Here is a 26658-nt window from a genome sequence, read left to right on the forward strand (position 1 = left end):
TGAGAGCACCGAGACACGCTGAGCCATCAGACACCACCAGAGATCTCCAGCTCACTGGAAGCCACCAAACCAATCGAATCCGTTAGACCGCGGGAAGCGTTCTGGCCCAAGCGACCCGGCCATTTCACTGAACTCCACGCCGGCCACGCGGGCCCGACAGAGCCGCCACACATCGGCTCACCAGACTCAATGAAACAAAGCCACGCAGACACAAGCATGCACACAAAAGGCGGGGGTGGGAATGAGGGTCTTTAACCACCTGTTTTCACTGGCTCCACCTCCCACCCCTCCCTGCCAGGTGAGTTCACAGACTTGGGGCGCTTGCATGGAGGGGACCCTGACAAGATGGGGAGCTTTTCCTTAGAGTCCCCCAGATTACATCCAACTCCCATGCCTTACTCTCCTCCTAGGAAGACCCCCAGGCCCAGACCCAGCGGTGTGGGTGGAGGAGGAGGGTCGGGGACTGGCCTTGGCCTGGTACAGAAGCGCCTGCTCCATCCCAAGGACGAGCCAGGAAGTAATCTGGGGACCCTGCAGGAAGCGCACGCCCCGAGATCTCACGGAAGGAACCTTCGAGGAAGGTTCACTGAGACATCACAGGCGGCACCTGTCTCTCCTATCATCGCAGGAAGCCGCCTCTGGGGAACTACTCCCTGTGACATCAGGAGTGCCGGGAACACCCCAGAAAGTACTTGACTCAGTGACATCACAACAGGGATCTTCAGTCCCGTGACTTGGGAAGGGGCAGCGGAGCGGCCGCGGGAAGGCGCTCCAGCACACGCCAGGCTGGCTCCGCCTCCGCCTCAGCCTCCTTCCCAGCGGCACCGCTCCCCCGCCGCCCCTCCCGTCACAGCCTGACAACAAAAGAGTGAAAAGTCCCATCAACCATCGTGGGGGGAGAGTAGCTCAGAAAATCTGGGGTCCCTGCTCCAATGCCCCACTCAGCTCAGACGCCTCTGCTACCCCTCCTCCCATCACGCCCCTCGTTTCTGGAACTGAAAGCAGGAGAGGTGGGTGTTGCTCTAGGAGACCCAGAGGCTTCCTCCCCTCCTCCCATGTGGAAACAAAAACTTAGAAAGGGGGAAAAAAATCCTTACCGGAAAAAAAAAAAAAAGGAGGGAAAGAAAGAGAAAATAACGCTTTGTTTTCTATTAAAATCAACAAAATGCAATATATACAGATATCACACAGACCTGGGCCCTGGGAGGGGGGCAGGCCCAGTCAAGCGGAGGGAGGGAGGAAGGAGGGGTCCGGCCGGGGCTGGGGAGGGAGCTTCTGGGCCCCATCCTCAGCCATCACTCAATCCTGCCTAGGACTACCAGAAGGGGGGCGCAGTCAGGCCTACCCCAGCCCCATCCCACGAGAGCAGGACAACCCGCGCTGAGGTCAGGAGCAGGGAGGGGGAGGACGGAGAGGAGGAGGGGGAGGAGGGTGGGAGCACACACCACAGGCCTCATCCCACTTTCTGGGGGTTTGAGGCCCTCACTCCCTGCTCGTAGGTGACCCGCTGGCTGATGAGGTATTGAGCGGCTTGCGTGGCCGCGGGGCTGCCGGTGATGGTGACCCGCCGGTTCCGCGTGCCGGGCAGGAACTCGCCCTTCTTGGAGATCTGGATGCGGGCGCCTGTCAGCTCCTGGTACTCCACCAACGTCTTGCCCCCCTTGCCCAGGATGGCTCCCACCAGGTTCTCAGGCACCGCGATCTCCACCAGCTCCTTGGCACTCTCAGCTGCCAACTTCTCCGCCGTCAGGAAGCCCCCGGCCGCCCCGGCTGCAGCCGCAGCGGCCACCAGCGGCCCCCCCCCTCCACCGGCTCCTCCACCGGCGCCAGCCCCGAGGTAGCCGTTGGCAGCTGCGGCCAAAGCGAAGGACCCGAGGGCTCCGGGTGGCGGGGGTGGAGGTGGGGCAGCACCTCCGGCGGGCCCCGCCCCAGCCTCCCCAGCGTAGGAGGCCAGGAGGTTGGCGGCCGCCGCGGCTGCAGGGTTGGCACCGGCGGCCACAGCGGCCAGGACCCCGGAGGCGGCTGCCGAGTTGAGGCCCAGGCCGAGGGAGTTGGTGTTGTAGCCGTAGCTGGCCAGGGTGTTGAGCGCCGTGCTGATGGCCAGCAGGTCGGTGCCCGAGAAGGCAGGCAGGGCGGCAGGAAAGGCGCCCACGCCCGCCAGCCCCGCGGGGCCCAGCAGGCCCGAGGCGGCGGCGGCAGAAGCAGCGGCCGCGGCTGGCAGCACATCGGCCGGGCTGGCGTACGGTGAGCCGGTGGGGTTGGAGTTGGCCACGGGGCCGGCCACGTTGGCATAGCTGATGTTGAGGCAGCTGCTGCTCTGTGGGTCTTCCTGTACCTTCTGCACGATGGCGCTCACGGCCTTGTGCACCTGCTCCGGCTCCCCGCTGACGGTCACCACGCGCTCCTGCAGGTTGATGCCCTCTGGCTTCTGGGACAGCTGCACCCAGGCGCCGGACTGTTCCATCACAGCTTTCACCGTCGCGCCCCCCTTGCCGATGATCAAGCCCGCTGTGCTGTTGGGGACGATGAGCTTGGCCTGCGTGGGGAGCGAGAGGGTGGGTCTTTAGGGTGGTCTTTGGTGACACCATAGCGACTTGAGGGTGAGGTCTGCAGTCTCAAGTCATTCCCGCCCCTGCTCCCAAGTTTCCAAATCCCACCCAGCCTGCTGCCTCGGCGCGCACCAGCGAGGTCCTACTGGTTGGTTAAAAACATTGCAACACTGCTGGATTGGAGCTAGGATTCCAGGCCCTTCAGCAGCCTCTCCACCACCCTGGCGCCTGCCCCTGGTGCCCGGTCCCGTCCAGCTAGCATCTTACTGGCTGGCCCACTGGGGGGCTTTCAGGACTCTGCTCCAAGCTGATACCTGTGCCTACGCCTTCCGTATAAATCACTCTGCCTTCCAGCCCCTAAAGGGCACCAACAGAATCCTTTTTCAGGCGAGCCACTGGAGGGCTGAGAGGTGAAAAGATTTGCCCCAGGTCGCTCAGAGAGTGAAGGAGCTAAAGTCCAGCCTTAAGGGTCCTGGTCCATCGGGCTTCCCTCTCTATGTCATGGTCACTCCTTAACCTCTGTTGCTAGGGGCTGAGCGGTATCCCCCAATTCCCAAATTCCTGTGTTGAAACCCTAAGCCCCAGGACCTCAGAATCTGACTGTATTTGGGGACTGGGTCTTTAAAAGAGGCACTGAAGGCTGAGGGAGTCATTAGCATGAGCCCTGATCTAGTGACCCGGATGATGGTGTGAAGCACAGAAGACAGCCTCTACCAGGAAGAGACCTCAGAAGAAAGCAGCCCTGCCCACACCCTGATCCTGGGCTTCAGGCCTCCAGAACATGTGACCAAGCATTTCTGTTGTTGGAGCCCCAGGCCTGGGGGCCTTTGCCATGGCAACCCCGGCTAAGGCTAACGAAGACAGTGGCCTTATCTGTAAAACAACAGAACATCAAACCTTTCACCAGAGAAGGCAGAGACTTAGAATCACTCCAAGATGGGAAAACTGGCCACTTATAGTCAGCGGTGCAGGGCAGCCCGTGGCCCCCGGGGCTGATGGTCTGTACCCTGTTGGGGATGTTTCAAAAGCAAGCACCTTTCACACTCCACAAGCAACTCTCTACCTACAGTCCTCCTCGGTTCTTCCCACATCCTCAGACTGTGGACTCCCCACCCGCAGGTCAGACCCCGGGGGAGCTGGGGATGTCTGTGGGGTCAGTTTTGGTGGTAAGAGGGTGGGTGGATGTGGGCCTTCGTTCAGTAGGTGAGGCCACCCTGTGACCCCAGGGGGAGAGTCAGTTCCAAGAACTGCCTCGGGTCCGGGATGACTTCTGAATGTGCCACTGGCCATTCCTGCTGGCAAGAGGCTTGTCTGTGAAGCTCTGAGTCCAGAACCGGGTCACATGACACACGGAAGCCACGTGGTCCTTCAACACTAGGGGTTAGAACTGTGGGGCCCACTTCGGCTAGGATTTTCTGGTAAACAGAGGACATAAACTTAGGGTATGGATCAATATGGCCCTGTAGTGTATTTTCTACTCCTTACAGTTTTCTTAATAATGCTGCCTTTTCTCTAGATGATTTTATTGAATGAATAGAAAACATACAATATAGATAACGCATATAACATACAGAATAGGTGTTAATCAACAGTTTATATGATTTATAGGCTTCTGGTCAACAGCAGGCTATCAGCTGTGACATTTTGGGGGGAGTCAAAAGGTATATGTGGATTTCTGAGTACCCAGGGGATCGGGGCTCCTCACCCCCACTTTGTGTTGGGGTCAACAGGCCGCGTATTTTTTTTTTAAGATTTATTTATTTATTTATGCAAGCACTGGGTACAGTCAGAAGCGTGGGAGGGTGAGAGAATTCACCAGAGCCAGAGCAGGGAGCAGAGCAGGCAGAAGGACCTAAGTACACTGCTGAGGGGAGCAGTGGGCGGCAGGAGAGGTCTGCGCGCCATGTGGGATCCTCCTCCGGTGTCTGGGGAGCAGCCGGGGATCGAACCGGCGCCGCAGAAGCTGCGGGCAGCTTCGCAATCCAGCGCTCAACGGCTGCGCCACCGGGGAGGCCCAGCCGCGTATTTTTTTGAGCACGGTTTTAAGATTTACTGAAAATCCCAGGACTGTAACTCCCAGTAAATCAAGGGAAAACTGTACTTTGCTCTGCTCTGAACTTTGTTAGGAGGCCTTCCTTTCAGAAGACCCTGACCTCAGCAGCACCAGCCGTGCGTCGGGGGGGTCTCCAGCACTGCATGCTGGTAGCCACCCGTGGCCTGTCTTGCTCGTAGGGCTCATGTGATGTTTGAGCGGCTATTTCAATATTTCTTAGCTGTGGTTCTGGCTGAGCATTTACATATTCAAGTTCATCTTATTTTAAAATAAATAAACTCCCTTTTATTTCTCCCTTTATTTTTAAGTTTTAAAAGATTTATTTATTTTTTATACAAGAGCTGGGGTACAGGCCAGAGATGCAGGGGGTGAGAGGATTCACCAGAGACAGAGCGGGGAACAGAACATGCAGACTGACTGAAATGCACAGCCCAAGAGAGCAGCGGGTAAGACAGAAGAGGTCTGCTGCATCATGTGGGAATCTCCCTGGCCGCGCTGCAGAGGCTGCGGACAGCCTCACAGTGCTGTGCTCAACCCACTGCGCCACCAGGGAGGCCCTATGAGTTAAAGAAAATGTACATTGGTACAATGGAAGATTATTTGTCAACCACTGTAAAGAAATAAGGAACGAGCCCAAGCTACCTCCTGGATGAATCCAGAGAACACCGGGGAGGCCCAGCCGGAAAGAAGCCAGGCACCGACGGCCACAGAGTGTGCGCTCAGAAGATGCACAAAAGGCAAATCTCTAGGGACACAAAGTCAATCAGAGGTGGCTCAGGGCTGGGGGAGGGGAGTTGGGGGGCTCACCATAGCAAAGGGGATCGCGGTTTCTTTTGGAGGCAATAAAATATGGTGATGGGGACCTCGCTGGTGGCGCAGGGGTTAAAGACAGCGCTATCAAACTGCTGCCAGCCACTATAGCATGAATTTGATCCCCGGCCCGGAAGCAATATACATGGTGCAGCAGACCTCTCCTGTCTCCCCGCTGCTCCCCTCAGCAGTGCATTTCGGTGGATCCGCCTGTTCTGCTCCCCACTTTCTGGTGAATCCTGTCACCACCTGCAGCTCTGTCCTATACCCCAGTTCTTGTATGCATAAATAAATGAATCTTTAAAAAAAATCATACCAATATTTGTTCTATCGACATAGGTTCTATTTGTATATATACACAGACACATGCATATAAGATCTATATGTCTAGCATGATTATTATATACATACACATGAATATATATATATGTGTATAATTGCAGAAAATAAAGTGGGTATGGAAAAATATTTATAGGAGAAAAGAACCATCGGCTCTGACAGTGTCGAGTCAAGAACTACTGCTCTATAAGCTCTGTTCCCTGTAAGTCCCCCTAACTCTTCTCCACACCCCGCAACCCCACCTGACTCCACTGCTCCAACTTGCCAAGCCAGGTCCAGACTCAGGGCCTTTGCAACCGCTCTTCCCTCACTGAGAATGCTCTCCCCCTGGAAAGGCGGCTCACCGCTCCTTTTTCTTCTGGTCACTGCATTAATGCTCCCCCTCTGGGGGACCTCCCCTGACCACCTGTTTATCAAAACCTGTTTATTTGCCTGTTCTGTAGCCCCAGCACAGACTCCTTCAGACTCACACCCAACCACTATCCTCACATCTCTCAGATGATGTTGTACACACACCTCAAACTCATAGTCTAAAGCAGAATCCCTCATCTTCCTCCTCAGATGTGTTCCTGCCATGGTCTTCCTCATGTCCATACAGGAAAAACGCATCCTTCCACCACTCGGGCACAACGCTTGGGAGTCCTCACTCACCCTCACACTCAACATTTGATCAGCAACTCTGTGGGCTCTGCTTTCAAAATCTATCTTCACCTATTCTATTCTAGATCAAGAGACCCAGCAGGTAGAAAAGCCAAAAGCAGTGTGTGAACACTGACTGCATCTTGGACAGAAAAATATTCTATAGATATAAAGAGATTTTGGAACAACTGAAATATGAACTTTCTGGTAAATAATTGTATGGAATGAAGTGTTAGTTACTGTAGGTGTGACAATAGTCATATAATAATACAGGAGACTGTTCTCATCAGGAGATATATACTGAAGTATTTGGGATGAAGTGACATGAGGTCTATCACTTGATTGCAAATGGATCAGCAACAAAACAAAACCAAATCCCAAAACCAAACCAACCAGTGTGTGTGCATAGGTAGGGGTGTGTGTGTGTGTGTGTGTGTGTAAAGAGAGAAGCAAATGTTAACACTTGCTGAATTCAACTCCAAGGTATTACAAGGTATTACAAGGTATATACAAGGTTCCTTGTACTATTCTTTTTTTTTTTTTAAAGATTTATTTATTTATCTATACAAGCACTGGGTACAGTCAGAAGCGCGGGAGGGTGAGAGAACTCACCAGAGCCAGAGCGGGGAGCAGAGCAGGCAGAAGGACCGAAGTACACTGCTGAGGGGAGCAGCGGGCGGCAGGAGAGGTCTGCGCGCCATGTGGGACCCTCCTCTGGTGGCCGGGGAGCAGCCGGGGATCGAACTGGCGCTGCAGAGGCTGCGGGCAGCTTCGCAACCCAGCGCTCAACCGCTGCGCCACCGGGGAGGCCCCCTTGTACTATTCTTTATTGAACAATTTTAAAATAATAAGTCAGGAGGAAAAAATATGCCTCAGTATTCCTTTTCCTTCTTCTCTGCTTTAATTTCCTTTATAGCATTTTCCACTCGCTGACTTCTATACATTTTACTTATTTACTTGTTTATCTTCCTTGTCCCCAGGAAAGAATTTAAGATCTACAAGGTAAAAGATTTTTTACTGTATTTTTTAAATACTGGCTTCCCAATGCCTACAGGGTAATTGGTACACCCTTTGCAAAGGGTAGGTAAGTGAATGAAAAAAGGAATGAGGGGCCTCCCCTGGTGGCACAAGGGGTTAAGATGCAGCACTACAAAGCTATCACAGCCACTGCAGCATGAGTTCAATTCCCGGCCAGGGAGATACCCACATGGCGCAGCAGACCTCTCCTGTCTCGCCTGTTGCTCCCCTCAGCAGTGTATTTCAGGCAATTCACCTGCTCTGTTCCCCACTCTGCCTCTGGTGAATCCTCTAACCCCCTGCAACTCTGGCCTGCACCCCAGGTCTTGTATGCATAAATAAATAAACTTAAAAAAAAAAAAAGAGAAAGAAAGAAGAATGATGACAAGCCCAAGCAGGAATGGGATTGGGTGGGGGTAGCCCATATAGCTCATCTGGTGGTGTGTGTGTGTTTGTCTGTATTTGTTAGGGTTCTGTGCATTTGCGGAGCCAAACACAGCCTGATATGAGTTTTTTAGATGGAAATACTAATTTGTAAAATGCAGAACATTTTAGTTTAGAAATGTTGGCAACCTCTTGCAAATCTCTACGAATGCTGTGTAGTAGTAGCCAGGCTACTGGCTGCAGTGTTGCCCACAAATCCCTGCTTTAGACTCTGGAGATACCTGCACAGGTACAAATGTTGGCTCCACTGTTGATGTTGGGGGAAGGAACCTAAACTCACCGAGACTCAGTTTTCTCACCTGTAAAATGAGGGGATCTCTATGTCCTCCAAGGGATGATTGTGAGGCCTACTTGAGGCGATGAATGATATAATGGGATTGAATTTCACAATTCAGGGGAATTGAGTATGACGGCCCTTTAGGTGACTGACTTCAGCACATGCCAGGCTACACACAGCTACTTCCGCTCTGTCCTGCTTCTGTTTGGCCCCTGGGAACAAACTGTCGTATGTTCCTTCAAACAAGCACCATTTGCTGAGCACCTATGATGCACCAACATAGGGTGCCATGTGATTGTGCAATCAATATGGTAACAGTGTACCATCATAGGTACTCAAGAAATGGTTGTTTCCATGGTTACTCCCATGGGCTGATCTGGATTCAAATCCTATACCTGTGTTATAGCCACTTTGGAAAACAGCCTGGCAGTTCTTCAAAAAGTTAAAGAACTTTTAACTTTTTGGTGGCACAAGGGGTTAAGTCTCAGACTATGAAGCATCCGCAGCCTCTGTAGCACGAGTGCGATGCCCAGCCTGGGAGCTGACCCATGTCGCGCAGCAGACCTCTCCTGCCTCGCCCGCTGCTCCCCTCAGCAGTGTATTTCAGTCAATCTGCCTGTTCTGCTCCCCACTCTGTCTCTGATAAATCCTCTCACCCCCACACCTCTGGCCTGTACCCTAGTTTTTGTATGAATAAATAAATAAATCTTTAAAAAAAAACAAAAATTTAATGTAGCTTTATGATAGGCACCAACAATTCCATCCCTAGGTATATACCCAAAGGAACTGAAAATACATGTCCACATGTATGTTCATAGCGGCATTACTCATAATAGCTAAAATGGTGGGCCAACCCAAATGTCTCTCGACTGATGAGTAAACTAACAAGATGAGGTCTATTCACACAGTGAAATATTATTGGACCACAAAAAGGAATGGAATAGGTATATGGTACAATGTAGATGAATCTTGAAAAGGTTATGCTAAGGAAAAGAAGCCAGACATAAAAGGTCACATGCTCTACCATTAAATTAATATAAAATTCCAGAACAATGGAATATACAGACATCAAAAGCAAATGTGTGGAAGGGACTGGATGGGGGTGCTAGGGGAATGGAAAGTAACTCCTGATGGAGATGGGGGTTCTTTCTGAGGGGGTGAAAATGTTTTGGAATTGGATAGTGTCAAACTTTGCAAATATACTGACACCCACTGAATTGTGTACACTTTGTAGTGGCAAAGTTCACAGTATGTGAACCATATCTCAATACAGTTGTTATTTAAAAAAAAATTCATCAGGGAAAAAAATGTCCTACAAGCTGAAGGGACTGTACAGAATATACAAAATCAGACCTACGTGCAAAGGAGTGTTGGTAGGTGAGCACATCTCAGGACAACGGGGAAGGATGTGACCTTTTCATCCAACAAACTGTTCACCGAGAAATGGGGAAAGCAAGTGCCATCACCTCTCTGCGCTCTGGTATCTTGTTTCCGACATGGACATAACCACAGAGACTCCATACAGTTACTGGGAATATTCACCTCTGGAAAACCCTCAGAAAATGGTAGCTGCCTTTGTGTTGAGCCCAGATTGTAAAACCACAGCACCTTATAGAGTATAAATTCTTTAGAATCCTGGGTTCCTGGGATATTAGAACAGTAGAATCTTAGGATCTATGCCTAGAATTTTACAATCACAGAATCATAGAATTGTAGTAGTTTTAGAGCCAGGATTATTTTAGAGACCATCTGTTCGAAGGATTTGCAAATATGGGGAGATTTTCAAATAATAATAGTAATATTAATATTAATAGTAGCAGCAGCAGCTACCAGTGCTTACCACATGCCAGGTAATATTATAGACACTTTCATGTGGTAACTTAATCTTTGCAACATCCGTACAAGGTAGGGACTGTTATCATTGCCGTTTATAGATGGGGATGGAGGCACAGAGAGGTTAGGGAACTCGCTCATGTTCACACAGAGGTAGTGCAGGATCTGATCCCAGGTCAGAGCCCCGGTTTAGATTCCTAGAATGGTGATTCAAGTGTTTCTATCTGGGACCCAGGGATGTGTATTTAAGCTACCCAGATGACCCAGATACCAAGGCAAAGAACCACTGGTCTGGTCCAGAGCTGACAAACTGATGGTGTTCAGACCATGGCCAGCCCACAGCAACACGGTGTTTTAAGAACTAAGTCAACCTTTAGAAATCACTCGACCTCAAACAGATCTCGCTTCTGATGAGGAGTCTGGGTGACGTGGAGGCATTGTGTCTACCTTTCCAAAGGGTGAGGGTCAAGTGCAGCTGAGTGGCAGCTGCCCCCTGTAGGGATGGCACAATGTCTCCATCGTGAGGCCGTAGTCCTCAGCCCTTTATGATCTCTTCCTGAGTCCCAGAGGCATTTAAATTTATAAACCCTGGTTTGGTCTAGCTCCCATGCTATAAGGAAAGGGAAACAGAGGCTTACCGAAGGGCAGGGGGCCTGGAGTAATACAGCAAGTCCAAGGCAAAAGGGGAACAGAACTGACTCAAAAATCCCATACCAACAATAACGACGGCAGTGTATGTTAGGCATACATTGAGGATACCCCCTAAGTGTTTTTCAGACATCAATGAACACCAACTGCTGCCCTTAAGCGAGTACCACGAGAAATCTCATTTTACCAGTGAAAAGAATGAGGCTTAGAGAAATCAAGTCACTTGCTCAAGGTCATGCAATAAGATTCAACTCAGTATTGGACTCGAGGATCTGAGCCTTTGGCAATTATTTCTCACTTTCCACCCCCCCCCCCCCCAGTAGTCAGGCAGAGGATAAATTCTGCTTCTATAACCTTGCCACTCCACTATCTCAGAGTTCCTGTGGATTAGGGGGTGGGGTGGGAGGCTTAGGCACAGATGGTGCTCACCCCGTGAAACCCACACAAAGTCTCGATGACCCCTGAGCCCCTTGTGGCTGCCACCAAGGCAGAGTAAGCTGTGGGTAAGCTGTGGTTTGCTGGTGGGGAGGGATTCGGAAGCGAGGAGCGGAACCGCTTCAGCACCAAGGACAGCAGCCGCGCTCCAAGCCCCAAGCCCGCCGGTCTTTTTTGGGTAGCGACCCGCCCAGCAGCATTCTTCCACGACTTTCCGCCCCCAGTTTCCCCAAGAGCTTGGGGAAACAGTCCTGCGGTCTCCCCCCGCCTCTGGGAAACAAGAACTCCCCAAAATTCCATACTCCTACCACGGCCCCCTTGGGAGATTTAAGGCCTTGCGTGCGGTGCGCCTGTACACCGGAGCGGGAGGGAGAGTGCGCAGCAGCCCCGCGTTCCTCCTCCCGCTCGCCCCCTACTGGTCAGGGCCGCACAGCCGGGGACTTAGCTGCGAGCCCACCTGTCCCGAGCGCACTGTGGCCATGGCAACCGGAGAGGACCAGAACGCCATTGGTCCGCTCACTGCCACACCTCTACGCCACCGCTTCCGCGTAACCAAGGCAACCTGGAGGCACTGCCCTCCTCCTTCCACCGCTCCCGGAGAGGGCTGTGTAGGAGGGGGGCACGCCCCCCTTTCCCCCCACAAAGGAAACACCATTTCCCCAAAATGGTGACTACTCTCTTCCAGCAATTAACGGAAGAGAGGGAGTAAGAGGCCATTTCTAAGCCCTTCTGGATGTGGCCTGGCCGACACTGAGGTCACTTCCGGTGAGAGCAGGAAGTGGGAGGCAGGTTACCCTGAAAGACAATGGAATGAAGTGGAAGAAGAGATCTAGAGAATAACAGGAAGGGGGGAAAAGTAGGGGGCCTGGGCCAAATTCATCTTCATGCCCGGAATCAAGCCCCTTGCAAGCAGTCCGGCATCCACAGGATGATGCCCTAGCGCCACTAACCACTCCTACTGATGGATAAAACTTCTTATCAGCATTGTCCCATAGAATCCCACCGTGATCCAGTGATGTGGTAGGAGGGATTCCTCCCGAACCTCACCAGCTTTAGAGAAACCCCGTCTCTGCCTGTGCTGACCTGCTTGGCTCTGTCGGGGTTCATCGTGGTTTGGGGTTGAAGGATGTTGACCACCTCAGGCTTGGTCATTGCTTGTGGGATTTCTCGGACCTTCTCGGCAATAAAGCTGTGCACAGCATTCAAGGCCTCTGCTGTGCCCTGTACCAGGCATACTCGCTCTGTGGTTCCTGTTGAGCAAGGGAGAGAGAGGGCACACTCATCAGACAGGACTGGGGACATTCCTGAGAGACAGGCCCCATTTAATGGAAAGAGAAAACAGTTGCAGAAAGTGGACCTGACAGGTCCCAGGTCATGTGGTAAGCCTGGGCAAGCTGGCATGGGCTCCTGGGCTGTGATGGGTAACTGGAAGAGTGAGTGGAATCCCTGCTTTATAATCTCGTGTTTCATCTCCCTCCCCTAAAACCACCCCAGGGGATGGAAGAATGATGCTTAAGTGCTTTGCGATGCCCAAGGCAGCCTGGGCAGGGGAGACAGGGCTCAGCTGCCTCTTCCCAGTCCTTGCTGGCTCCCAGTTGCTTTGGCAACCATTCACTCACTCCCCCCTCCTTCTGGAAGCGGAGCGCTCAGGCCTGCAACGGTTGCCACAGTAACTGGAACCCCCTTATCGGTCAGACCGGGTCCTCAGCCCACCCCCAGGGGGACGAGGGACGAGGCCCCGTTGCCGTGGCAACCTCTGAAAGCCTGCAGCAACAGCCTCTGGGCTTTTGGAGAGGATGGGGAAGGGCTGGGGGATGGGGGAGACAGAAGAGAGGCCTGAGTGCTTCCCTGGACCCACCAGATGGAGGGCCAGGGGTGGGGGAGGGCAGGGGTGTGGATAGGGGAGAGCATAGTGGGTCAAAGGCAACTCGTTGAAGAGTGGGGACTGGGGAACTGAGGAAGCAGGTGGGGTGGGTGCCTTTGCTATAGAATCTCCAGATATTGGCTGCGGTTCTGACCTGGGCATCTTTCTCATTAGCTCTGTGTGTGTATGTGGGGGGTGAGGGGGTGGGGTAGAGGGAAGAGACGCTAACCCTGGCTGGTGTTGGGATATGTGGGTGTGGGAGACAGATTCTGGGTGACAATGTGGTCAGTGTGAGTATATCTGTGAGGCTGCTGGAGAGGTGTGTGTGCGTGTATGTGTGTGTGCACGTGCATGCGTGCATGTGTATACTTGGGCAGTTCTAGTGGATTATCTTCATCTGTAAGAGAAAGAGCTGGAGATCTAAACAGAGACTGGGATCTAAACAGACTGCCTGGCATGACCACTCCAGTAAAGATGTTTGTGTGCACTGCTGTTGTGGGGAAGACTTTGGGTTCAAGGTCATGTGTATATTTGTGAGGTGGAGCTGAGTGTGTGTGAGTGTGAAAGACATTTCACCAGCGGCACCAAAGTTGTAGGATGAGTGCATGCAAGAGTGTATAACACTGTAAGTGTGTGTGTGTGTGAGAGAGAGACAGACAGACACCTCTAGGTACCCCAAAGACTACTTGGATGGCTGTACATGATGCACGTTCCCGAGTGTGGGTGTGTGTAGAAGAAACAGACAGACCGGCCTCTGACTGATGTGTATGGACAGGAGAAAGAAAGGGGTCAACAGGCTGACGCAGGTATCTCTATGTGAAGACCCTTTGGAGGATGCATGCATTTGTGTGAGTGTCTGAGCGTATGTGTTACAGATGGACAAAGAAGGCTCTCCTCTCTGCGTGAGCCTTGAGTCTGAGAATGTGTGTGCCTAGAAGAGCCTGGGGGGGAACTCTGCCTGCAGGATCACTTAGCTCCCTGGGCCTGTGTAGGGCTGAGACTGCCTTCCAGGCTCCGTGTGTCTGTGTGTCTGGGATGCTGGGAGTGAGCGTCCAGAGTCCCTGGGCATTTCAGGGTGGCTCGCTGGCGCTGCCCCGACCCTTGGCTTGCCGCCTCTCAGCCTGGCATCCCAGACTCACCATGTGTCTGGGTGTCACTGTCTTGGGTCACTTGTGTCCATCACCTCTGGGCTGCCATTCCTCACTCTTATTCCCCCCACCCCAGAACAATGGCTAGGTCAGAGCCAAGGGTGAGTCAGCGTGCAGGCTGCCTCCATCTGGGTGTAAATAGGAAAGGGTGTGGGTCAGGGTGGGAACTGGGGGGAGGCTGGGAGGGAGGAAGGGGAGGCCCCAGGGGGAGCCCGAGGCAGCCAGGCTAGCCATCTCTGGGAGTTTGCTTCCTGCTCCAGCGGTCTGTGATCTCCCACCCCCCTGAGCTCTTCCCAGGGGCCTGAGGCTCTGGGAGCTCCATTAAACCCTGAAAGAATGTCCAAGAATAACAGCTGGTGCTTATGTAATGCCAAGTACCATCCTAAGTGTTTTATATATATTATGTTTGTTCACTTAGCACATGAGGCAAGTTTTATCATTAGTCCTGACTTCCTGTCGAGGACACTGAGGCACAGAGGTCTGGGTTTGTCCCAATTCATTCAGCCAGGAATGCATGGTCAGAGGCTTGACCAGGTGTGTGGCTCCAGAATATGGGCCTTTTTTTTTTTTTTGTGGGACCCTCGCTGGCGGCCGGGGAACGAACCGGCGCTGCAGAAGCTGTGGGCTGCCTCGCAGCCCATCGCTCAACCGCTGCGCCACCAGGGGAGGCCCCAGGACATGGGCTTTTAACTACACTACCATGCTGTGCTGACCCAGGGGTTCTCGGAAGGAATGTGTGTTTTGGGAGGAGGCATAAAATGATTGCAATTTTGCTTTTGCATATTTGATCATAAAAAAAGAATATTTCTGCATTTATTAAGTTGTTGCTGAAGATTTTGTACTTATGCACAAATGCGTTATAAAGAGATAAAATTAAAAAATAAACCCTTTGTGTCTACTTTTCTTCTGGGGGGTAGAGGTTAGAGCGTCGGGCAGATTCTGGGAGACTGTGCGGCCTGGGGCAGGCAACTGCCTCTTTCCGGGTCTCCGTTTCTCCAGATATGACCAAGAAGGACAGAATTTGGGGCTTGAGATCCCCTCCACCAGAAAGGATGACCTCTTGTGTGCTCTGCCCCTCCCCCATTGGGGGTAGGGGTCACATAGGTTTTTGTTTTATGTAGGAAACACAGAAGTACAATGTGTGTGTGTGTGTCCACGTGCATGAGACACAGAGGACACTTTCAATTTCACCACTGCCACTTCTCATCTGTTCTCCATGCTTCAGTCACACTGAAGAAATTAAATTAAACACTTCCTCCCTGACTTTGAACATGCTCCTTCATCTTCCCAAAGCACCCTCACTGCTCTCTCTTACTCATGGCTCTGGGCTCCTCCTCCAGGAAGCCCTCCCTGACCTTCTCAGGTTGTGTGACTGGCCTGTCTGGATCCCCCATCCCAGCACTGGCTACTCTGTGCTATCACTATGTTTGTCTGTCTCCCCTACCGGGCTGAGACCCCATTGAGAGCAAGTCGACAGCATCTTGGTCACTGCTGTATCCCCATTTCTATGCAGCATACAGTTGGCATGGACTAGGTACTGAGAGAATGTGTGCTGAATGAATGAATGAATGAATGAATGAATGAATGGAAGGGTGTCAGCCAAGAGCAGCGGGAAATATGAGCTCTGTCTTGAGCAGAGGTATCGCCATTTCCAACATTCCTGTGGATCCCGGGTAGTCTAGAATCAGGACTAGGATGTAGGGGCTGTGTCCTGTGTATAGGTTAGGAGCCAGTGTGCCTATGATATGCAGTCGGGAGGGGCTAGGGGGAGATGCTGGCTCAGCGGCTGTTTTGAATAGTCTGGCCCAGGAGAGCCAATGACAGTCCCACCTCTGGGGTTCTCAGCTGCCTGGCCACGGGGTGTGTCGCTGGCTTGGGAGAGGATGACATCTCATGTCTCAGAATGTGATCCAGGGGCAAGGAACCAAGTGTTCTCGGATGCATGTCCCAAACAGAGTTCTCATCCATATCTGTGGGCTAGAGGCGTGTGGGGAAACTGGGCCAGGGTGGAAGAGAAAAGGGGGTGTGTGCCTGGTTCCCTGGACTTTTCTCTTAACCTCTTGCCAAAGCTGCTTAGTGCGATGGGGGGTTGGGAGGGGTGAGGGAGAGAGAAAAAGAGAGAGAATGAAAATGAATGTGTCCTGACCCTGGGCTTCAGCTCTGGTGTTTGACCTAAAAATCCAAGGGGATTAAGGATGAACTGGACTAAAGATGCAATTCAGGGGCCTCCCTTGGGTTCAAGCACTGGTCTTGAGCAGGCGTTACTGAGAGGCAAGTGATATTGAGGAGGATTCGAGAGAGTAAGGGGACTTGAAAATGTGTGTGTGTTGTGTGTGTGTGTGTTGGGGGGAAGTTATGTGTGTGTGTGTGTGTGTGTGTGTTGGGGGGAAGTTGGGGGAGAGGCAGTAAGAGGGCTGGGTTTGGAGGGAGGGAAAAAAAAAACCCACAAGGGACAGAAACACAAAGGGAGTGACCGTAGCAGAAGCAGAAAGAGGGGGCACCCCAGCCGAGCGTGACCCCATAAGGAGTGCTACTAAACACTGCCTGAATGGATTGAACAGAAAAGAGAGATGAGAGAACAAGAGAAAGAAAACCTGAGGACCTGAGGGGTGCAGGGAAAGGAAAAGATGGGGAGAGAGAAGGGGAGACAGTGAGGGAGAGGGGAGCAGAGGGAGAGGCAGACATGGACAGGGCGCTGAGAGAGCAGGAAATGGAGGAAACCGCAACAGCATCAGACAGAAGCAGGAGGAAGAGCAGGAGGAGACAGAGGGGCCAAGGGAACAAGAGATGGCAAAGCCAGAAGCAGAATGGGAGGCGCATGAAGAAAGACACTGGGTAAGATGGGGTGACAGAAATCCAAAGGGATAGACTGGGGGGGAGGAGAATGAGGGTGCATGTGTGTAACATGGATGGTTGGCCCCCCAGCCCTCAGGGACACCCTGGCACCTGCCTCCCTGCCCTCCCCCACAGCTCCTCCAACTGACCCAAAGGGGCAGGTGTGTGGGAAGGGGCACATCTGCCAGCACATCATGCAAATGAGCTCATGAATATGCAGCAGGGCCATTGTCTTGCCCTGCCCCCAGCCCCATCTGCTCAGGCCTGGCCCCTGGGGCTGAGGGCAGCTCTGTCCACTTGGGGGAGGGGAGGGCCTCCCCCCAGACAAGATCGCTGCTCCTAGGGAAACCCTTTCTCCTCATCCAGAGCCCGAGTGGGAGAGCCTCAAGGCCTAGGGCAGAAACCCAAGCCTGGACTCACCAGGATAGAAGTCTTTGGATTTGGAGAGTTTGATGGTGGCGCCTGTCTCCTTCTGCAGCTGTACGATGGTCTGGCCGCCTTTGCCAATGATGGAGCCCGCTGCATAGCTGGGGATCAGCACCTTCAGGAAGTATTCACCTTCCTCTGCAGGGGCACACAGAGAGGGGGGGAGTCAGGGGAGGGGGGCCTTTGGGTGGCACCTTCGGGGGCGGGGTGCAGGCACAGGGCCAGGAGGGCAGACGTAGGAAATCACAAGAACCGGGGCAACCAGGGTGATGAGGAAAGCAGAAAGGACAACTGTCAATCATTAATTCACTCATTCATTCTTTTCACTTCTGAGTCTCTGCTACATGCCTGGTGCCGTTCTAGTTATACGGCCACAAAGAAAACCAGATTTTGCAGGTTATCGAGGCAGAGAAAGCCCAAAGAATTTTAGTGATTCAGCCACGAGTTCACACAACTACCTTCTCCTAGAGGGGGATGATGGTATGTGGGTTGGTGGTAAGTACTAAGAAAACCCAAAAGAGGAGGCAGAAAAAGGGGGCGGGGGTTAATGGGCTGCAGTGTCAGATCCGGGACCACGGCAGCCCCCACCCAAGGATGTAGCTTTTTTGGTCTCTGCAGTGACTTAGTTCCCTGTACTTAACTAGTATCACTCTTTAAATTGTTTACACGGATGCTGTTATGGAGGTGCTGCAAGAAAAATGCAGTCTACAGGTGAGGAAAAAAAGAAATCACCCAAGTTCACATAGGTCAGTGGTAAGAGGCCACTGAGGCCTGAGCCCAACTTGGCTCTGGGGTCACTGCCCTGAGCAACTGTGATAAACCATGTCCAGGTTGTACAGGACCATGTGGCAGGTGGAAGAAGAGCGAGTGCAAAGGTCCTGGGGCAGGACGTTGCCTGGGTTGTTTGAGGGCATGAAGAGCTCAATGGGGCCGGGGCTAAGTGAGAGAGGAGCAGGGTGGGCAGAGACGAGGGTGGAGAGCAGTGGTGGTGGGTGTTGAGTCCTGTGGGCCACGCTGAGGTTTTTGGCTCTTACTGCAAGTGAGGTGGGAGCCACTGGGGGGACCTGAGCAGAAGGATGTGACCTGCCCTAGGTTTCAAGAGCCTCCTGATGATACGAGGGGAGCAGCTTGAGAAGTAAGGGTGAAGGAGCTGGGAGCCCAGAGGAGGTGCCACAGCGGGCCAGGCAGGAAATGATGGCAGGGGAAGCCACGTGGGAGGTGAGGGAGGAGGAGGGTTCCAGTCACCTCCTGCTATTGGCCTGGCACAGTCTCATCCAAGCCTCAGGAAGGTGGGTCACATGAGCGCCATTTTGACATGAGGACAATGTATCACAGAAGTCTGTGGACGCGCATCAATAGAATTCTCGCTGCTGGAGGCACTGGAGGACAGACACGTGAAGGGCACCAAGACGATCGTGGGTTGAGATGCGAAAGTGATTCTGCTTCCTTCTTGTTATTTCTTTGCTTAACACCCTCTGCTGCTGGTGGCCAAACCTCAAGGTCAACTTCAAAGACCTGGAGGTGGTGAGATGATGTCAAGGGTCTCTGTAAGGGACCAATTTGCTGGGCCATGCACACAGCGCTTTGGTAATGCGGTCCCAGGCGAATGCTAAGCTCTCTGATCTAACTAAACTGTTGCCACGAAGTACTCCCAGGGCAGAAATTCTGGCACTTCTCAGGAGCAGACTCTTTGTGTTTGGCCCTACCCACCTTCCCGGCTTCAAGCCCCCCTCTTCCTCTCCAGACACTGGACACACTTTCCTTTCAGTTCCTCAAAACATTTCCCTCCCACCTCAGGGCCTTTGCACAGTCTCTCTGCCTGGAACTTCCTTCCCCCAGTGAATTTCTCTTGTCCTGCCAGTCCCCACTCACATGACACTTCATGTGGGAAACTCCTGAAATTCACGCTGTGGGGTGATGGACCCCGTTTCATGCCTTCAGGACAATGTATCACAGAAGTCTGTGGACGCACATCACTAGAATTCTCGCTGCTGACTCAGGCAGCACCTGCACACAGTAGGGCGTGAGAAACGCTGGGGAAAGGAAGGCGGGGGACAGGCCATCTCGGGTCTAAAGCTTGAGATCTGCAGCCATCCCCTCCCCCCAGCAGTTTTCAACTTTTTCTTTTAAGCAAAGGAAATGTATTTTTAAAGTCGCACATGAAACTCCAGATAAAAGAGAAAACTCTCCAGGGGAGGAGGGGGCAAGATGGGGCTGCCAGCTCTGCCCATCTCCACCTGGTCCTTTCAGTTAGAAGGTTCTGGGCTCCCTGATGCAGAAGGGATGGATAGTACAGGGTGGATAGGGGTCTGGGGTGGATAGAGCTGGATGTGGCTTTGCTGGCATGGGAGGGGGTCCAGTAGGAAGGGGTTTCCCGGAGTCTGAGGCAATCCTCTTAAACTTGCCTAATCAGACCATTAAAGCCCATTAGGTAATTAGCTCCCCAGGGTGCCTTCCTATCAATCATCCTGACCATCCCCCTCCAAATTCACTTTCTTCCCTGGGCTCACCGAGGTGGCCCCTGGCTGCCCCTGCCCTAAACCTCTCACAGAGGTGGGGGACCCATTGAGTCTCACTAGGATTCCCGTTCTTTCCTTCTTTGACTCCATCCCCATGGTCTCTCCAGGCAGCGCCTCTTCTGCTTCCCTCTTGAAGATGGGAGTTAAACATAAACTCTAAAAACTGGGGCACCCCACTCCATTTTAGGCTCTCTCATACTTCCCTGGGTATTGTCCGAGAATCTCTGTATGAAACAGGCCCAGACTCGAGAGTGAACTGTGTCGGCGACAGCCTGTGTGGCAGCCACTGTCCCTCTTTGCACCTCAGTTTACTCATCTGTAAAATGGGGACATGACAGCGCCACCTCATGGGGTTACTGTGATTAATTAAATGGTAAACCGCAAGGTGTTAGGATGCAGGGTGGTCTAGGGCACAAAAGCACTTGAGAAACGTTGGACATTATCATTATCCTTACCATCACCTACGTCAGGAGGATTCGAGGAGAGCAGAGCTCTCCTCAGGGCATCTGGCACCCAGTAAGCGCTATATAAATGGGAGATGAGCCTGTAAGATTTGGGGTTCTGCTGGGAGAGAGGAAGAGGCGGGGAGACCCTACTTCCTTCATCACCTCTCCCCCTAGCTGCTGCCCCAGCTTGTCCCCACTTCTGGGAGGGATGTGTTCTCACTTGCCTCAGTTTCCCTCCAACTCCCTCCTTTCCTGCATTTTGCTTTTCTTACATCTCTGTATTATCATTTCTTTCTTTCCTCTCTCCCACTTCCCTCCCTTTCACCCACAAATCTTCTCCCAGTATCCACTGGGGGATAGGCCTTGTTTCAGGTGCTGACGATATAGCAGAGAACAAGACAGACAAAACCATTTCCTTTAAATCCATTCACATTTAAAATTTAAGTGCCTCTTATGGGCCTCCCCAGTGGCGCAGCGGTTGAGCGCTGGGTTGCGAAGCTGCCCGCGTCCTCTGAGGTGCCGGTTCGATCCCCGGCTGCTCCCCAGCCACCAGAGGAGGGTCCCACATGGCGCGCAGACCTCTCCTGCCGCCCGCTGCTCCCCTCAGCAGTGTCCTTCGGTCCTTCTGCCTGCTCTGCTCCCCACTCTGGCTATGGTGAATTCTCTCACCCTCCTGTGCTTCTGACTGTACCCAGTGCTTGTATAAATAAAATAAATAAATAAAAACATGCCTCTATAAATTAAAAAAAAATTAAAATTTAAGTGCCTCTGTTGAAAGGGGACACTTAAAATTCACTGCTAATATTCAGAGATGGAAGGGCAGTCACGTCCCCCGCTCCCTACATCCAAATCGATATACACACCCAAAAGCCAAAAAAAAGTTTGTCATGGCCCTCCTTAAACCCCCTTGTGGGCGCCTCCCTGGTGGCACAAGGGGTCTCAGCACTATGAAGCTATCTGCAGTCACTGCAGCATGAGTTCGATTCCCAGCCAGGGAGCTGACACACACGGCGCAAGACTTCTGTCTCCCAGCTGCTCCCCTCAGCAGTGTATTTCACTCAATCCGCCTGTTCTGCTCCCCACTCTGTCTCTGGTGAACCCAGTTACCCCACTTCCCTGCACCTCTGGCCTACACCCTAGCTCTTGCATGCATAAATAATCTTTTTTTTTTAAAAAACAACCCTGTGGGAGGGTGCTCAGTGGTCCCCAGCCTAGTGGAAACCTGGCGCCCCCAATTCAGGTGGATTTCCCACAGAGCAAACCACCCCCACCCCACCAACCTGTAGCAGCTCAGAACTCCAGGACTCAGGAGGTCCCCTTGTGGCCACCAGCCTGCTCTGGCTCTCTTTAGAACCTTCTGTATCTTTCCAGTTCGGGGGCTACCTCCCACAGAAGAAGCCAGGCGTCTATTTCCCTTGCATCGGGGGGGCAGACAGGTGACCTCAGCTGAATTTTCTACCACCCCTCCCCTCTTAGCTCTTCCCTTGGGGTCTGTGCAGCTCCCCAGAATCCATGCCAGTCCACCTTCAGCTCTCCCGAGGGACCTTTCCCTCTGGTGGCCACTTCACTTTCCCTTGGGGAAGAGCTGACTTTCCTTTCTGGTCATTCTGAGTGTCTGGTCTCCCATCCCTCCTGGAGGTGACTTTGACCTGGGAGGGGGGTCACTACGACAAAGGTAGACCCTGTATTTTGTGGATGTGTTGCTTTCGGTGATCGTGTATCTGCGGGAACCAAAGTCGGGGTATTGTACTCATGGTCCCCCCTCCAGTCTGGGGGCCTGAGGGAGACACAGCTATGGTGGGATCCATGGAGGTGTGAGGAGGCTGGGGTGTGAGTGACGCAGTTGTGGGGGGCCTGTTGGTGGAAGACAAGAGCTGGTGGGGGTGTGGGGTGGGAGCGGTACAACGGGGGGGGGGGGTTGACGTCAGGCGGGCGATGCCTTTCTGTGAAAGATGGTGTCGCCCGCTGGTGCACGTGAGAAACCTAATACAAGAGCTGGCGCCTAGGTGGGTGTGGGGCTGGGAGGTGCCAGGCTCTCTCTGGGTGGTAACCCCCTCTGAGGGAAGGTGGATGGGCATGACTGCCTCGGGGTAAATCCCTGGCTGGGGGAACAGGCCCCAGCGGCAATGATAATAAAAACAGTAGCAGTAACCTCGTAGTAGCTATTGTTTACTGAGCGCTCCCAGCCCATGAGGCCGCAAGCAAGGTGCCCTCACCCGACAGCCCAGAGAGGTGCATCTTGGCCCCATTTTCCAGGTGAGGAGACTGAGGCTCAGAGCTGGAAATGACCTGTCTGGGGAGCAGACCCCAAGCACATGACAGTGATGAGGGGAACCCTAGAAGGTTTTGCTCAAGGACCCTTCACCCTAGGGACAGTAGCTTCGTGTCTGAATGTGGGGAGCACAGCTGGCTGGTGTAAGATCCGTGTGGGTGTGAATATATATGGGTAAGGTGCTGTGTACATGGGGGTAGCAGAGGAGGGGACACAGTCAGGAGTAAGGGGGCATTCCAGCACCTTAAGAGTTATCATCTGGGGCCTCCCTGGTAGAGCAAGGGGTTAATCTCAGTACTATCAAGGTATCCGCAGCCATGAGGCATGAGTTCGATCCCCGGCCAGGGAGCTAATCCACATGGCACAGCAGACCTCTCCTGTCTCACCAGCTACCCGCCTCAGCAGTTTATTTCAATGGAGCCACCTGTTCTGCTCCCCACTCTGTCTCTGGTGAATCCTCTGGAGAATCTTCTCACCCCCACACCTCTGGCTTAAACCCCAGTTATTGTATGTATAAATAAATAAATCTTAAAAAAATGAAAAAACAATCTTTAAAATAAAAGTTATCATCTGTACTCAGGGGGTTGCTCTGTTACTGTCCCGACAGCAGGGGTCACGGATTTCTCCCAGGAATCCCTAACTGGAGTTTCCACCCAGCTCACCCCCCAGCCCTCCTGTCTTGTGAGCCTGGTCTCCCCCAAACCCCATGATCTGCCTGCCAGTCATGGTGCCCAGGGCCCAGAAGCCAGTGGTAAGAGCCACCATCTCCTCCGTCAGCCCTCAGGAGTGGGACTTAGGCTGCCCACTCTGTCACGACTTGGTGTAACACCCTGAGAAAGCCATTCATCCCTCTGGACCTTGTTTTCCTCACCTAGAAATGGGGTTCACTATAGTGTTTACCCAGACTCCTGAGTAAAAATTGCAGCTCTGCCTCTTACAAGCTGACTGACCCTGGGCAGGTTACAGAATCTCTCTGCGGCCAAAGTGTTTCATTTGTTAGATGGTAGCAGGTGAGACTTGCAAGGATGAAGTGATTGGCCCACAGCACTGAGACCACACCCCCTGAATGTTAACCATTATTGCAACTTATTATCACCATGTCACAGGGGTTGGGGAGATTCAGTGGGGGCAGAGGTCTGGCATTAAGCAATAAAACTGGGAGCTGTGCTACTGGCACTGCTGTGGTTATTGTCATTGCTCCATTTGACAGACGGGGACACTGAGGTTCAGAAAAGGGGTGGGGTGGACCCAGCAGACCTTCCTCATGACAGTATTATTAGGAGGAACTTTTGATTCTGAGATGAAAGTCCTGGGCCCTTGCACAGCCCTGGCCCTGAGTGTTTCCATAAAGTGAATGGAGGACTACCCCTTAGTGTCCCCCGCCGGGCCTCAGTTTCCCCACTGGTAAATGGGAGGGGAGGTTGAAGAACCCCAGCATTCTTTCTATTGGTAGCTTCCCCACTACTGCCACCAGCACAGGAGGCAGGACGCTGGGTGACTAAGCCGAGTGCTGAGGAGCGCGGGAAGTGGGCAGCCTGGGTGGGACTGATCCCCACCCCTCCACTTACGTGTGTAGCTTTGAGAAAACGGTTTCATTTTGCTGAACCTCAGTTTTCCTCATCTGAAAAAGCAGCTTAAACCACCTCTCCTGAGGGCTGTATTGGGAAATAAACCCCTATCTCAGGTGCCCAGTTTCGGGGCTCACTGTCCTTGGAAATCACCCTGGTGAGGCTGAGTAACAGGGTTTCGAGCATCCCAGCCCCTTTAAGAGAAGGACAGCAGCCGTCCCCACCCCCCACAGCAGGGCTAGACTCCAGGCTGGGCTCCCTGACCTCCTGGGTACCCGACTGTCTCCAGGACTGGGAATGGCAGTAGGGCAGGGAGGAAGGAAGTCGGCAGGGACATATTCGCAGGGACATATTCGCTTATGTGCTGGGGGTGGGGGAGCAGGAAGAAGGACAGGAAATTCCCTCCCACCCCTCCCCCAACTTCCCTTTCCTCTAATTTCTAGTGGACACCCTCACAGGCAGTTAGGGGTCCTGATTCCTGGGCCACCTGGGCTGGGAGCTGGGATGGGAACAGCAGACTCCGCTGGTGTTCATCCAACTGGGAGGAAGTGGGGACACCCCCCCACCCCAGGCCATGAGCCACTGCTACTGGCTACCGTGCCCGTGCCCGTCAGCGGGAGGGCGCACTCCGGCCCGCCTGAGGCCATCCCTCTCCCATCCGGAGGAAAAGGCCAGAGGAAGCAGAGATTTTGGCCAAGGTGACCGCCGGGAGGGGCTGTCTGCTCTGGGGTCTCCCTCCTTCTAGGGAGACAACCAGGCCAGGCTCTGAGGACCCGACAGACCTCACCTCTCCCGAGTCCCAGTGCCCAGAGTCCCTGGCTTGTCTTTCAGTCTCTGGGCCACATCCTATCAGTGACACAGAGCAACGGTTTCTCTGTCTGTCACACTCGTACCTTCCCTGGAATCAAACACTCAGCCCTCTCTCTCTCTCCTCGCTCTCTCTTGCTCTCTCTCTCTCACACACATACTCTCTCTCTCTCTCATTCTCCCTTGTCACACACATGCAGAATCAGCCCCGAATCTCTGGTGTCATACACTCAACCATTTCACACACACCCCTCCCCTTTTTACACAAACACCCAGGGGCGTCTCACACACATGCACACAACCTTGCCTTTTCTTACCCCTCGGGTGTCATATGCACATGTTCCCTGACACACAGGCATCCCTCCTCCCCTTTCCCTGTTACACGCCCTCGTGTGCTTCACCCACAGAGCTCCCCCCACCTCTCCCTCGTCATACACCCACCTTCCCTGGCTGCACACACCCCCTCTGATGTCACCGTTGCACACCTCCATGTGTCACACCCAGCCACAGCCTCTCTGGAGTCACACCCACACCCTTTTTCTTGTCACATCCCCTCACCAGCATCTCCTGGTCCCACCCCACCTCAGGCACGCCTGTGTCACACACACCTAAACTGCCTTCTCTGATCTACATAGCCTCCCATGGCTCACACCCAGAGCCAGCCCATCGCTGTCCCCCACACACCCCCTTGCCTGTCACACACACCCTCTCACTCCTGTGTCACTGCCACAGCCTCCTCTGGGGTGACATGCACACACGTCCCCTTGCCCCAGATACCCCTCCGCAGGGTCTCAAACATGGAGCCCAGCCCCTTGCACGTCGCCCTGTCTCCTACACACACACACACACACACACACACGCACGCACACACGCGCGTGCGCGCACACGCTGCCTCTGCTGTCAGAGCCTTGAGCCCAGTGTCACACGTCCAGGCCTTGCAGGGCCCACCCGGGGGCGCGCACACCTGTCCCCGCCACACGGACGCCCCCGAGCGCCGCGCACCGCCCCGGCCTCCGCTCGACAACACGCCCACCCGCGGCCCCACGCAGGACCCGCCGGCCCGCGCGGCCTCCCCGGGGACGGCGCTCGCCCGGGACACCCGGGGGCGGCTGGAGCCGGCCCGGCCGTCCCGCGCCCTCCCCGCCCCCGGGACGCGGCGGGAGCGCCCCCGCCCCGAGGGTCACAGCGCGCACCCCTCAAGGACACAGCGCGGCCGCCGCGGGACCCGCGCCCCAGCCCGCGCCCCCAAGGACGCTCCCCTCCCCCGCCCTCTCCACGCGAACAAAGCTCCCGCGCGGCCCGGAGGGAGAGGCCGCCCCGGCGCCCCCGCTCCGGCCGCGCGACCCGCGCGCCGCGCACCTGCCGCGGGGAGACGCGGGGCCCCCGCCCGCCCGCCGGCCCGGCCCGCTCACCTCCCGTGTTGCTGCGCTTGGTGCAGACCACCTCGGGGGGCGTCTCGAGGGGCCGCTTGCGGGAATCCGGGGCCTCGGGCTCCATGGGGGGGGCCTGGGGCGGCGGCTGCTGCTGCTGCGGCGGCTGCGGCGGCGGCGGCGGCTGCTGTGGCGGCGGCGACGGCTGCTGGGGCGGCTGCGGCTGCGGCGGCGGCGGCGGCGGGGGCGGCGGCGGCTGCGGGGCCGCGGAGGCCGTGAAGAGGCCGTGCACCGCGCCGGCGGCCATCATCCTCATGGCGGGCGGCGGGGGCCGCGGGGAGGGGGCGGCGGCGCGGGTG

At 54.1% G+C, this 26658-nt stretch overlaps 1 protein-coding gene across 1 annotated transcript; it reads right to left on the minus strand.

Moving 5' to 3' along the window:
• Window positions 1-1453: 1453 nt before the first annotated feature.
• Window positions 1454-26441, minus strand: NOVA2 (NOVA alternative splicing regulator 2; the record flags this gene model as incomplete). The annotated part of the gene is made up of 4 exons (XM_084257924.1): window positions 26342-26441; window positions 17312-17455; window positions 12128-12294; window positions 1454-2536 (listed from the first exon to the last, which is right to left on the minus strand). The coding sequence occupies exons 1-4, from the start codon at window positions 26424-26426 to the stop codon at window positions 1454-1456; spliced, it is 1479 nt and encodes a 492-aa protein (XP_084114050.1). The 5' UTR covers window positions 26427-26441.
• Window positions 26442-26658: the final 217 nt, after the last annotated feature.

Source organism: Talpa europaea (genome assembly GCF_964194135.1).
Source record: "Talpa europaea genome assembly, chromosome: 16".
NCBI lineage: Eukaryota > Metazoa > Chordata > Mammalia > Eulipotyphla > Talpidae > Talpa > Talpa europaea.